The sequence below is a fragment of the Phascolarctos cinereus genome, unplaced genomic scaffold, assembly GCF_003287225.1.
Source record: "Phascolarctos cinereus isolate Bilbo 61053 unplaced genomic scaffold, phaCin_HiC Scaffold_2;HRSCAF=192, whole genome shotgun sequence".
NCBI classification, from domain to species: Eukaryota; Metazoa; Chordata; class Mammalia; order Diprotodontia; family Phascolarctidae; genus Phascolarctos; species Phascolarctos cinereus.
In genome coordinates, this window is record NW_027555625.1 from 382887685 (window position 1) to 382902155 (window position 14471).

The window sequence follows — 14471 nt, forward strand, 5'->3', positions numbered from 1 at the left end:
CTGAGTAGGATGGCTTGGGATTAGTGCTTGATAGATTGTAGGGGTCCCCATGGAAAACATAGAGGGGCAAATATGCTTACGTATCTGTTGGATAGAAATACAGAGGGTAGGGTGGGGGTAAATGTGCGGCCTGTGGGGTCAGGCGGGAGGATGAATATAAACCAGGAGGCTTTCAGTCAGCCCAAACTTAGCTTTGCAGAGAGTTGACCTACTAAGAATGGGGAAGGGACACTCCACATTTAAGTGATTAAAGAGGGGCTCTCTGTGAAATTTTGTCTCTCTGGTCTCCCTTGACTCCGGTGAGAAGAGTCTTAAATTGGTTTGGTTGTGTTCTCTTTGAATTTATGGGAAGGAGCCATTAACCCTAGATTACATGCTCAATCAATCAATCAACATTGATTAAGTGCTTACTATTGGCCAGGCACTATACTGAGTTCTAAGGATGCAAAAAGAGGCAAAAGACAGTCCCTACCCTCAAGGAGCTCATATGCTGTCTTAAAAACCTTTCCACCAAGATGAGTAACTTCAGATGTTGTTTTTTTTTTCCCTGCTTCATAGTGTTTTTAAATAGAGGATGTAAAAGCAAAAGGTATCAATAATATTTTTTAAGATGATGACTGGAGAGAGTAGTTCCAAGTGAATGAGGTCGAAATCCAGGTTGCAGATGGTTAAGGAGTAAGAGGAGCAACAGAGGCAAGGGGATGTAGTTGGCTTTTTCTAGGAATTTGACTAGATAGCTTGTGGGGATGGCAAGGTTAAGTGAGAGTTTTAAGGGTGGGGGAAATCCAGGTGTATTTGTAGGCAGCAGGAAAAGAAGCAGTAGATAGGGAGAAATTCAAAGTTAGAAAGGAAGAGGTGTGGAGGTCAAGCTTCTAGTAGACAGAAGAAGGGGTAGGATAGAGAAGTTGGCCTCGGTAGAGAGGAAGGGCACTTGAGGCAGGGGAAGAGGGGAGGGAGAAGTGTCAAGGAATTTTGAGATGTAGACTAGGAGACAAGAAAGTGCTTATTAACTTCTGGGCTTTGTTTTTTGTTTTTTTCTTTATATACATACTCCACAGGCTGTTGTGAGGATCAAAGGAAATAATATGAATGGGAAGCAGTTTGAAATTCATAAAAACAAAAACAAAAATATATTAGTGGTTTTTTTTGGTTTTATATCATTTACATTTTCCAGGATAACCTTACCCTCCCACTCCCAGAGAACCATCCTTTATAATAAAGACTAGAAAAAGAAAGAAAAAGAAGTCTCCCAGAACTAATCAACACATTAAAAAAAAAAAGACTGATGTTGTATGTAGTAGTCCATCGCTATGGACCTCCCTTCTACAAAGGAGGTGTGGAGAATTGTTTTCTCATGTCTCTTCTTTGAGGCCAAATTTGATCTCTCAGTTTCCATTTTTGTTGTTATCCTTTCCATTCATATTGTCATAGTCATAGTATAAATTGAGAGGTACTGAGGGGGTTAGTTCAGGAGTCTGAGAAGATCTTTGCAACAACCACCATGTGAAATGTTACTTAGGGATGAGGCAAAGGATTACTTTGGGGAAATGAGGGCTTAGCTGATATTAGATAATAGAAATTCATAATGGTTTCCTCCAGCGCCAGTGAGCAGCTTTTGACTAGGAACAGGGAAGGTGTAATTCAGAATGGGGTTCACAAGGCCTGAGTACCGATTGGACATGGGTACATAAGGAATTCGGAGATGGTTGGAAGACAAGACATTTAGTTGAATTAATTATAGGGTAAAGATTGGGAAGTGAAGTTAAAACAAAAATAGTGGTCCAGAAAGAGCACTGAGAGATGGAGGGACTGGAGTTCATGGTGAGTCTGAAGATGATGATGAAGATGATGATAAATAATAAATTATATTATTATCAATCAATTAAATGATAAGTGATAAATTACATAAACTATTATATATTAACTCTATGGAAAATTATATATAAAAATAAATTATCATCATAGCCAACATTTATATAATACTTAATATATACCAGACACTGCTAAGCATAAGTTCTTGATCATGGAAATAGAGTACTATGAGTTACTTTCTATCTATTCTCTATAACTGATATGTACCTAGTTATTCATATGTTATCTTTCCTGGTAGAATGTGAGCTCCTTGAAGGTAGGAACAGTGCTTTTGACTTTCTTTGTATCTGCATTGCTTAGCACAATGCCTAGCAGGTAGAAGTAAGCCTTTAATAAATTCTCATTGACCTACCCATGGGGATTGAAGTTGATGAACCGGAAGGTCAGTGTATTTGAGTGATCATCAATATATATATTGAAGTCCTCAAATACAAGGGCAGGAGTTTGGGTAAAAAACTGAGACCAAGTTCTGAACTCTGAAAGAGAAGAGAGAATGACCTGGGGCCATGAGGTAATATAGCCAAGCTTGTGGGGTAGGGTTGGGTGCGAATGACTGGGTGTGTTTTATTACAAGATTTGCAGTGTGTTCACTCATGTGGTAGTCTCTACATTACAGGGGCTAATAATAATCCTATTTCGCTTTTGTTTTTTACTTTATGAATTTCAAACTGCTTCTCATTCATACTTTGATCCTCACTACAGCCTGAGGAATAGATCAGACAAATATTATTATCCATAATTTATTAATGAGGAGACTGTGGTTTAGAGGTGAACTCACTTGCCCAAGATCACATGGCTAGCGTATGGAAGAGCCAGGACTAAAATCCAGGTCTTTGACAGGATCACAGTCCAACCCCCTAATTTGATAGAGGAGGAAGCAGACCTAGAGAGGGGAAATGCTTTGTCCAAGTTTACGTAGGTAATGAGGTCAGAGGGGGATTTGAATCCAGGTTCTCTGACTCCAAAGCCAGTATTCTTTCTACCGTACCAGCCTGACTTCCATACTAACTGCATTATCTGCGTGGATCTGGGGCCAGGCAGCAGGGCTGAGGAGGGATGGCAGGCGCTAAAGCAGGCGTTGTTCTACACTTTTTAGTTCCTTCTCTTAAATGTTCCTCCCAGCATGGAGAATTCTCTGCCCCTCCAAGTTCCTTCATTGATAAGCTTCCTTCAAGGCCCAACTGAAAGAGACCTCCTTGATTCCTTCTCCCCCAAATTACTGTATGTTTCTTTGTATATGGGTTGTATTTTCTTTTTATTTATGTACATACTGTTTTCCCCAGTAGAATATACGCTCCATGAGAGCAATGACTGTTTTTGTTTTTCCATTGTTTTCTCAGTGACTAGCATAGTTCTTGGTCTTTGGCATTTAGTAGGTGCTTAATAAATGCTTGTTGAATAAATCATTGTGTTATAGACTTTTTTTTTAAGGAGAGGGCCCAGACTCCGCTTTCTGTGTATTCATAGGTGAACTGTGATAAAGTTCTCATATTTGTCTTTCAGATATATCTGTATACACCAAAGTGAGGCCTCAGTCCTGGGAGCAAGGTAGGAGGAGGGGAAAATGTAGACCTACTAAGCTCTTCCTCCTCCCCCACCTCCAGTCCCTTCCTCCCATTGCCTAGGAAGAGGAAGGACATTGAAGCTTGGGCCAGTTTAGTGCTTGCCCGGTCACACCTTGTCTGACCCAGCTGGTCCTGACTGGCACGAGGAGGTGAAGTACTGAAGGAGTCAGGAAACTTGGTTTCTTTTCTTTCTTCTGTCTTAGACAGGACAGTTGGCACTTCCTTGGATGAGCTTTCCTTTGCCCCATTTGAAAAGTTGTGCTAGAGTGAGGATTAATTGGTCTGTAAGGCCCCTCAGAAGAAGGTGCCTTATAAACACAGGATTCCGGCATTAAAATTCTCTCTTCTGCCTCGGCAACCGACTCCATTCCAGGTAACACTTTTCTTTGCTGTCAGTGAGAGGAAGAGTGCTGTAGTGGATAGAGGGGTGGCCTTGGAGTCAGGAAAACCTGAGTTTGAATCTTATCTCAGACCAATACAAAATGTGAGATTGTAAGCAAGTCATCAGACCCCATAGCACCTCCGGCAGCCCTTTTAAAACTCTTTACCAGTTGCCATATCTGTAGAGGGAGTTTCCACACTGGAAGTTCCCTATGTTGATAAAATCATAGATCTGGCAAAAAAGACCGAAAAGGTGCAATGGTGGGATTTGGGGCCACATAGTCACTGGTAGCAAGAGCTGGAATGGCCTTTAGTGAATGCTTACTTACTGTCCACCTTGAATGGGGCTGGTATTGTGAGGGTGTGAGGGATAAAGCAGAGGTTAAGACATGGCCCTAACTAAAGCCTGGCTCCATTGGAAGACCAAAGCACAGTAAAATACAGTATATAAAACCCATATCATCCAGTGCTTAAAGTGGATGGTTTGGAACAGCAGTCTCCAAAATGGGGCTGTGGAATATAGAAGATGAACCATTGGAGTCCTGGAAACAATATTACAAGTTCTCTTTATATTTTTTAATCTAATAAGAAGGAAATTAAGTTTTACTATTATTTAAAATGTAGATTGACACCAGTGCCCTGATTCATTATTCCCACATGTCACAAGGTATCCTGAGAGAAGAGGGAGAGTTTCCCAACTCAGAAACATTGACATGATCATCCTCATTCCTCTACTTTCAGCAGGTTGCAGCCTATTGTAATTTATGTGGAACAGGTTAAGCAGATTTACAGATTGTGATTTTTAGCTAAACTAACCCTTATAAAATGGACATGTAGGTTAAAAAGATTCCTGCAAAGAAACTGCAGAGTGAAAATAATACTAATAATTATGAGCACAAGGGAAAAACTAAAAAATAGCAGAATTCTCACTTCTCCTACTGCTAGTTAGAAGCTTTTCTGTCAGCCACATTGTAAGGTAAAAAACCATGATGAGCTAATCAGATTTGACAGAAGTAGGCCAAAATAATCTGAAAATATGAAGATTATTTGAAATATGAATTTGTATCCACTGTCCTAAACAGGGAACCTATGCTTAAGTGTTTATTGTACTTTGAAATATTAATGATAGTATGAAGCCATTATGATTAGCAGGACATATCAAAACTAAGCATTTGTTAAAAAAAAAAATGATGTGTCATTTATATAAAAATTCTCAGATCTGTGCACTTTGAAAACCTGGAAGCAGAATTCCCTAACCTCTTAAAAAATCTTCCAAACAATGAGTTTAAGTGGGATTTGAAAACTATTTGTTAAAAATAGAAAAATGTAACACTTTAATGAGTTTGCAAGAATAGCTGAGTAACATGAGGGAAGATGGAAATTGACAAGCCAGATTTTAGCAAAAACCTTTGCATAATTGGTGGACCAAAATTGAAAAATGAGTATCATGATTTAGTAATTGCCGCCAACTATGTACTTCAGTTTAGATTTACGAATCTTTGTGAGGAATCTTTTTTTAGCTATGCTACCCTTTAAAGCTAAAGTTTGTTGAAATAAACAGAACTTAGAACCAGACCTTTGAATTGCTATATCAAAATGTGCTAAACAAGATTTTTAAAAATAATGAAGCATATTCATTCACACAGTAGTTGCTTAATAAATGCTTTATCTACGTTGCTCTCACTACAATATTATTATTAATATAATAATTTAATATTTTTGTGAAAGGAGACTTTGTACTTTGATGAAATAAAAGTATTTTTAAATACTGTATATTTCATCTTTAGCTCCAACCTTTTTTTTTTAATTTATGTTTGTGTATGTTTTCTAAGGACGGCAAGGTGGCACAGTAGATAGAGTGCTGGACCTGGAGTCAGGAAGACTGTCTTCATGAGTTCAAATCTGACTTCAGATACTTATTAGCTATGTGACCCTTGGCAGGTCTCTTAACCCTGTTTACCTTAGTTTCCTCATCCATCAAATGAGCTGGAGAAGGAGATGACAAATCGCTCCAGTATCTTTGCCAAGAAAACCCCAAATGGGGTCATAAGACTGAAATGACTGAACAACAATGACAAAGATGTTTTCTGATATATGTAATATTAGTGCAATAGGCAAGTATATAAATTATGAATAAATATGCATATATTTAGGGTGCTTGGCCAGACATGTTCATTAATGGGTTAAAACAAAAGGTTGTCAACCCCTGTCTTAGACTGTGAGATCAGAGAAGGAAAGTATCAGTGTGGGCCTGAGTAGTTAGGGGAAGGCTTCCTAAAGGCAGTGAACTTGATTTTAACCCAGACAGAAGGTTGTCAAGAGTTTGGATTGGTAGGAGTAGGAAGTATGTTCTGTAGGACAGGGTGGTAATAATACTTAAAGTGCTTTTGAGGTTTATGTTATAATAGCTCATTTTTGGATATGAGCTACTGTAACATAAAGACATGAACTATAATAAGATACATGAGCTGTTATAAAAATAATATGGTATAATAACAGAAGTTTAAAGTTTATGAAATACTGTCCTCATAACCACTTTGTCAGGTAGAATGAGACATGTGTTATTATCCCAACTTTATAGATTAAGGGACTGAGGTTCAGAGTGGTAACATGACTTGTTCAGAGTCACGCTGCTAGTAAACGCTACAGCCATGACTTAAAACAACTGATTCTACTCAGAGACTAAGAGGTTTGCTCTGCTTGGCCTCAGCGGATGCAATTAGAACTAGTTTGGTACAAGAAAGGAGTCTTCCAATTCCCAACATTCAGAGCTGTCCAAAGATAAAATGGGGCTGCTGTGCAAGGTGACTTATAACTGGAAGTGTTGAAGAGGAGGCCAGAGAACCAATTGTTGGGATGGGGTAGAAGGGCTTCCTGCGTTAGGTAGAGATTGGACTAGGGGACCTATGAGATCCCTTCCAATTCCTGTGATCTCATGATCTTATGTAGAAGGTCAAAGCAATCTGCAGTCTCATGGACAGGGCAGTTCAGACCTTGAGCTAGGTACAGATAGAACTGGACTATGAATCAAAACATGACCCAAATATTAACTTCTTGGCCAGTCTCACGTTTTATTATTGCTTTTAGATTTACCCTGCCAGTGTAAAATAGATGAAACCTGTATTTTCTTATTTCAAGTCCCCATTTCTTTCATTTCACCTTTAAAATCAATCTGAAAGAGTTCTAAAGGAAACAGATGGAACAGGGCAAATCTGGTACTATCTTATTAAATTTGATGTGCTTTTAAAAAACAAACTACAAAAGAGAAGTTCATAACTTCATAAACAACCCTTTTCTCCTTTTGAATATTGAAATGTTTATTGGTGATTAAGCAATTAGAAAAAAGGAAATGATATAAAAATAAAATAAATCTGATAGGAAAAAATAGAACCCAAAATATATGTTACCTACTGAAGATAATAAGAGGACCAAATTCACACAACATGCATACAAAGAATGTCAGAAGGGATTGAGAAAAATGGTGATGTGGCTATTAATACATTAAAGTCATCTTTGGGGGATGGCATTAATAGTTGTTAAGTAATGGAAGTTACAGATATGGACAGTCATTTACAGTCTTGGTGTTTCAGTTTGAACTCGTGCTTTTTAAATTTTTATTTTCTTCTATACTTGTTCACGTATTTGAATGCTTGTATTTGTCAATGGAAGGCAAAGTAAAATTTGTATTTAAAGGAAAAATTGGTCTAAGTCCCAGCTGAAGTGATGAAGAGGTAGGTTTTGAGGCTGTTGATTTTTGGGGACTCTAACAGGCAAGATCTTGCCTGTTCTGGGAGTCAAAAACCTACAGGAACATAAAGGAACACATTTCCTTAGATTTCTTAATTCCCAGTTAGTCAAGGAATTACAGATTTAGAGCTAGAAAGGACTTTAGAGATCATCTGTCACAACCTCCTCATTTTATAGATGAGGAAACTGAGTCTGAGAGAGAGGTGAAGTGACTTGTTCTAGGTCACAGGGGTGTGTAGGAGCAGAGCTGGAAATCAGACTTAGCCAGTCATCTGACCAGTTCAGAGATCATTTCCCCGAACTACTCCGTGCTCTTCCACTCTTTCCTTCTGTGAGTTGCTAGGTATGTCACGTTGACAGAATGATGTTTAAAAGCATAGGTCTGACGGTGTCGTTTCTCTGCTCAAGAAGCTCCAGTGGCTCCCTATTTCCCACAGTGCCTGGCACATAGTAGATGCTGAATAAATGTTTATTGGTTGATTTACCTGAGCATTTTACACAATGAATGCTTTGAAAAAAAAATTTTTTTAATTATATGTTCACTTGTGCTTTAAGGCCCCTAGCATAGTACTTTGTACATAGGAGGTACCTGATAAATATTTGTTGAATTGAATTGTTAGTTGTAGGGATCAACAGCACAGGATCCAGCCTGCAACATAGGTAAGAGAAAGGTGAATGAGTGAGGTGAAGAGGAAGGGCCTAAATATAGAGAAAAAACATGGGGACAGCTTGTGGTATATAGTTTTTAAAAAACCCACTAAAATCAGAAAGACCTCACAGTGCTGTAAACAATCTGTGTGACTCTGAACATTCAGCCTTGTTTTTTCTTTGTTTGTAAAATGGAAATAACGTGCCAACTTGTGCCAGTTAACCTCTCATAGAGGTTACTGGTTTTTCACAAGTGTGGGGGAGGGGAGGAACGAGGGGACACCAGAACTTAGGTCTTTTTTTTTCCACTTAGTAGTATTTTATTTTTTCCAGTTACGTGTAAAGATAGTTTTCAACATTCACTTTTATAAGATTTTGAGTTCCAAATTTTTTTGTCTTTCTCCCCCCCCCGCCCCAGACAGCAAGCAATCTTATATAGGCTATACACGTACAATCATATTAAAAATATTTTCACATTAGTCATGTTGTGAAAGAAGAATCAGAACAAAAGAGAAAAACCACAAGCATAGAACTTAGGTCTTTGAGACAGTGCTAAGAACCTGGAGGCCTAGCCTAGGTCTATCTATTAGTGCTGTTCAGTCCCTTCTGCCTTCAGTGGATGGAAGCATTTCTTTTTTTTTTTTTTTAATTTTTATTTAGAATTTTATTTTTTTCCAGTTGCACGTAAAAACAACTTTAACATTCATTTTTAAAATTTTGAGTTCCAAATTCTCTCCTATTCCCCCTCACTCCCCCACTGAGAAGGCATGCAGTTCGATATAAGTTATACATATGTAGTCATGCAAAACACTTCCATAATATTGTTGGGGCAGCTAGGTGGCGCAGTGGATAGAGCACCGGCCCTGGCGTCAGGAGGACCTGAGTTCAAATGTGACCTCAGACACATAACACTTACTGGCTGTGTGACCCTGGGCGAGTCACACTTTGCCTAGCCAAAACAAAACAAAACAAAAACATAATCGTCGTGTTGTGAAAGACTAACTATATTTCCTTCCATCCTATTCCCTCCTGCCCCATTTATTCTATTCTCTGTCTCCTTTCACCCTGTTCCTCCTCAAAAGTATTTTGCTTCTGACTATCCCCTCCCCGAATCTGCCCTTTCTTCTATCATCCCACCCTTCTTTTGTCCCCTTCCCCTCCTACTTTCCTGTAAGGTAAGATAGATTTCTATGCCCAGTTGAGTGTGTATGTTATTCCCTCTTTGAGCCAATTCTGATGAGAGTAAGGTTTTCTCACCCCTTCTCCCTTCCCTCTTCCCCTCCAGTGTAAAAGCTTTTTCTTGCCTCTTTTATGTGAGATGATTTACCCTGTTCTACCTCTGCCATTCTCTTTCTCCCAGTACATTACTTTCTCACCCCATAATTTAATGTAATTTAATTTTTTTGCTTTTTGGTGAAGCAATTGGGGTTAAGTGACTTGCCCAGGGTCACACAGCTAGTAAGTGTCAAGAGTCTGGGGTCACATTTGAACTCAGGTCCTCCTGACTCCAGTCCTGGTGCTCTATCCACTGTGTCACCTCGCTGCCCCAGTTTTATTTTTTAGATGTCATTACTTCATATTCAGTTCACACCTGTGCCCTCTATCTATATTTATTCCTTCTAACTACCTTAATAATGAGAAAGGTCTTATGAGTAAAATATCTTAATGGAGGCATTTCTTTTTTTTTCCAGACAACACTGTTTATTGAAAGTTATTGCAAACAGGCTCAAGGATACTGATGTTTTAACTATGTTGTTTAAATACACACACACACACACACACACACACACACACACACACCCCAAAGTGAAGCAAAAATCCTCCCCCTGACTCTGGGGAGACAAAAAAAAAATACTGTGAAAAACCGAGCCAAACAAAATCTCAGAGACAACTGATTTCTTAGGATAAGACACAACATTCTCAAATGAAGAAACATAATCAATTTTATAGGTAAGAAGGAAAGTGGTGACTGATGGATCAAATAAGGCAGCACAGGGAGTCCAGGAACTGTCCTACCTGAAGATCATTTCTCAGGGCTAGAAGCCATCATTCTATCTTAACTTGATCTCTTTTGGGGATTCTTTGTAGGAATCGGGAGAGAGTGCCACAACTGTGGCTACATGCTGGTGTTCCCCTTGAAAGTTCAAGTCACTCAGGCTTTGAGAGTTTTAGTGGAAGGGACAGTTCCAGGGAAAGGGTACCTGACCATCACAATCAGAGGAGGTCTAATCAAGTGAAATTTTTTGTTACTCTTCTTGGGAAATAGGACTGTCAGCTGGAAACAGGTTTTTTTTAAATTTTATTAATTTATTTTGATTTATCAACAATCACTTCCATATGCTTTAAATTTTTTTTAAAAGTTTAAAATTTTTCTCCCCCTTGCTCCCCACCACCCTCCCCAAGATGGCGCACAATCTGATATAGGCTATACATTTACATTCCTATTAAACATATCTTCACATTAGTGAAGTTGTAAGTAAAAATTAAAACCAATAGGAGGAACCATCAAAAAGAGGAAACAAAACTCAACAGAAGAGAAAAAAAAATGGTAGCAATTCAACTTCCATAGTTCTTTCTCTGGATGCAGATAGCATTTTCCATCACAAGGCCTCTGGAGATGTCTTAGATCCTTGTATTGCTGAGAAGGGTTAAGTTTATCAATATTAGTCATCATACAGTGTGGCTGTTTTATGTTCTGCTCACTTTACTCAGCATCAGACCATACAAGTCTTTCCAGGTTTTTCTGAAGTCAGCCTGTTCATCATTTCTTATAGCACAATAGTATTCCATTACATTCATATACCACAACTTGCTCAGCCATTCCCCAATGGATGGGCGTCCTCTCAATTTCCAATTCTTTGCCACTACAAAAAGAGCTGCTATGAATATTTTTGTACATGTGGGTCCTTTTCCCATTTGTATGATCTCTTTGGGATATAGCCCTAGAAGTGCTATTGCTGGATCAAAGGATATGCACATTTTTATAGCCCTTTGGGTATAGTTCCAAATAGTTCTCCAAAATGGTTGGATCATTTCACAACTCCACCAACAATGCATTAGTGTTCCAATTTTCCCACATCTTCTCCAACATTTATCATTTTCCTGTTTTGTCATGTTGGCCAGTCTGATAGGTGTGACAATCAGAGTTGTTTTGATTTGCATTTCTCTAATCAATAGTGATTTAGAGCATTTTTTCATATGACTATAGATGGCTTTAATTTCTTCATCTGAGAACTGTCTGTTCATATCCTCTGACCATTTATCAATTGGGGAATGGCTTGTAGTCTTATAAATTTGTCTTAATTCTCTATATAATGGAGGCATTTCTTAAAAGAACATTAAACAAGTCAGTGATTTGGAATGTAGTACAAAGCATTCTTATTGATCAGGGGAACATGATCTTGGGGAATGGGATGTTGGGCAGCATGTCACATCCTATCATTTGTTAATTGCACTTACTGTACCATCTCTGTCTTCCCTTGCAAAATCTTTCCTGCAGAACTTCAGAAGTTGCTAAGAAACGCAAGGCAGAAGAAGCAGATGGAGAGATTCCCTGTAAGGTCAGAGTGTCTGATCCCACAAGCAGCTCTGAGAGCTCAGAGGAGGAGAAGGAACAGCAAGAGAGAGGGGAGAAAACAGTGAAAAGTAAGTCTGGCATGTAGGCCTGAAGAAGAACGCGAGGAGCCACGTGAGGTCTCTAGCACCCCAGGCTTTGAATTTGCAGCCCTGTTTCGCCCCTCCCTTCTGCCCATCCCAGAACTCTGGCAGGCTGCCCCCTTTCCTAGTGGTGTTGGTGGTTCATGTTCATCGAATCTAAGCAAGTGACAATTGTACCTTTGAGTTAAAAAGACGACTGAGCCTCTTGGGATTGGCTCTCCCCACAACCTCTCTTTTTAATTAAGCTCTGACAATACTTTGGTGGGTTTTGGCTACCTCAAGTGGTATTTTACAGAGGTTGGGATTGGGAATGTCTAGCCAGAAAGGAAGCCAGCAGAGGAGAAGGCAGAGGAGGTGTTAGTATGGGTCTCGTGTGTAGGAGAGCTGTGTTGCCTAAGAAAACTAGCAAGTTTTTTGTGTGTTCCTCTGTGAGGGCATCCTTCTGAAAACCTGGAGAAAATCCATCTGGAGCCTAGTTTGGATTTTCTTGTAGTTAAAGATAAGACTTGCGCTAGTACAGGGTTTATTATTATTAGTGGAAAAACATCCTGAGCCTTGATGAACCACAGTAATCTGGAGTCTGGACAGCGTTTCTCTTGTCCCTTGAGCCCTATGTCTAGACTGTTCCCTAGATAATAAATATCCATTTTTATCCTTGCATGCCTGCCCTGGCTGGGAAGGGGGTGGGTTCTTGCCTAACCAAGCTACGATTGACTCTGGCCCCTTCCCCATGTTTCAGCTACCAAAGTGCTATCCTCCAACTCTGTGTCTGTGATAAAGGGCATGCAATGCAAGAATTCACTGTCAGAACCTAAGGAGAATGTCAAGGTGAGCAAAAAGACGGCTTCTCATGAATCGGTGTGTTTGTGTGCTACAGTCCTGGCAGCTGACATCCTGCACAGTCTCGTAAAAGCCTGGAGTTAAGTGTAGATGACTAGGCCTGGAGAAGGAGGCCAGGGAAGTACACTTCCTGGTGGTCCTGTAGTTGCTTCATCTAGGCTATCAGTCCATTTTTCTACTACTTGCACTTAGAAATCATAAAATTTTAGAGCTGTAAACAACAGTGGTTTTCATACTTTTTGTTCCCAGGATCCCTTTAAACTCTTTAAAATGATTGAAGACCTTCCGAAGAACTTTTATTTATATGGATTATATCTATCAACATTTATTTAATTAGACTTTAGAAGTGTCTTAGTATGATTTTGAAAATAGTCTTGACTTCAAAAACCCCCTGAAAGTGTCTCAAGGACCCTCAAGGGTCACTGGACCACACTTTGAGAACCTCCACCTTAGAAATTAGTCCAAATGCCTCATTTTGCAGATTCCCCCTCTCCTCCCAGAGGCCCCATATAGCTACTAAATGGTACAACCACTAGAACCCAAATCTCCAGACTCTAAGGTTAGTGTTTTTTCCTCTGTATCTTAATTCCCCTTAGTTGTCTATCTCCTAAATTTTCTCATCAGGAAAGAAGAGATCAATTGCCTTTATAAAATGTCACTGAGGGAAAGAGAAGAGATTTAGATACAGGCCTCCCAGAAACCTTCACTTGTAAAGCTTCCGTTGTCAAAACCCACCGTCTTCATTCCCTCATTTAATAATCTTTCAATGCCTGCAGTATGCAAAGCACTGCCATGCACTGTCGGAGATAGGTAACTAAGACCTGGTCCTTACTTTTAGGGAGCTAACAGTCTAGCCAAGAATACGACACATGCACAGATATTCAATGCTACATAATGTATGATGACTAATGCAGCAAAGAATACTGTAAGAGATGTACAAAGTGCACTGAAGTTTAACAAAGGAAAGGATGTCTCCAGCTGGGAGTACCAGAGAAAGCTTTAGGGAGGGGTTGGCATTTGATTGGAAGGAATGGGTAGGATTTTAACATGCAGAGATTGTGGGGGAGGATATCTTAGCTATATGGAACAATTTGAGTAGAGGCCAGAGAATGTGGGCTATATATGAAGGAAAGCAAATACTGCAATTTGTTGGAATAGCTTAGCGTGGAAAGGAATAGTATGAGATAAGATTGGAAAGATGGAGAGAGGTACCAGGCTGAGGAATAAGGACTTTGTTTAATAGGTAATAGTACTTTTAGCACAGGAATGACAATAGATTATAGGTTCATAGATTTAGACCTTGGAAGGGACCCTTGAAAGGTGACTTTATTTTCAAAGAAGAGAAAAACTGAGACCCAGAGAGTCTTGGTTCAGGTTCACTTGGGTAATGCTACTAACAAGCGGTAGAGCTTCAAGTCAAACCCAGGCTCAATACCACCAAGTCTAGTGCTCTGTCTGCTGTACCATGACTGTCCCTGTTCGTGGATGAGGAAGACAAATGTGGCAGTCATGTGGCAGGTCTCAGGTACAGAGACTGAGAGACCAGTTAGGAAGCTGTTTCCAGTAGTTGTGCACGAGGCTGGTGGCAGGAGGCATGCAGAAGAGGGATAGTATTGTCCAGGCAGATCATTAGTATCAGATTTAAGAAACCTTAGAGTGGAAAAGCTCCTCAGTGGGCATCGAGTCCAGTCTGATCTAATGTATGAATCCTCTTTCTAATCCTGTATTCAGTAATAGCAGCAACATCTGCTTGAAAAACTG

At 39.5% G+C, this 14471-nt stretch overlaps 1 protein-coding gene across 5 annotated transcripts in view; it reads left to right on the forward strand.

Moving 5' to 3' along the window:
• Positions 1–14471, forward strand: part of TCOF1 (treacle ribosome biogenesis factor 1) — an 87207-nt gene that overhangs the window by 10701 nt on the left and 62035 nt on the right. For 4 of the 5 annotated variants that reach the window (XM_020964231.2, XM_020964230.2, XM_020964228.2 and 1 more), the window contains exons 3-4: positions 11713–11858; positions 12610–12698. In XM_020964231.2, the coding sequence (XP_020819890.1) occupies positions 11713–11858; positions 12610–12698 (235 nt within the window). Of the gene's footprint in view, positions 1–3640; positions 3811–11712; positions 11859–12609; positions 12699–14471 lie in introns of all 5 variants that reach the window. The other variant, XM_078150520.1, reaches the window with a different exon arrangement.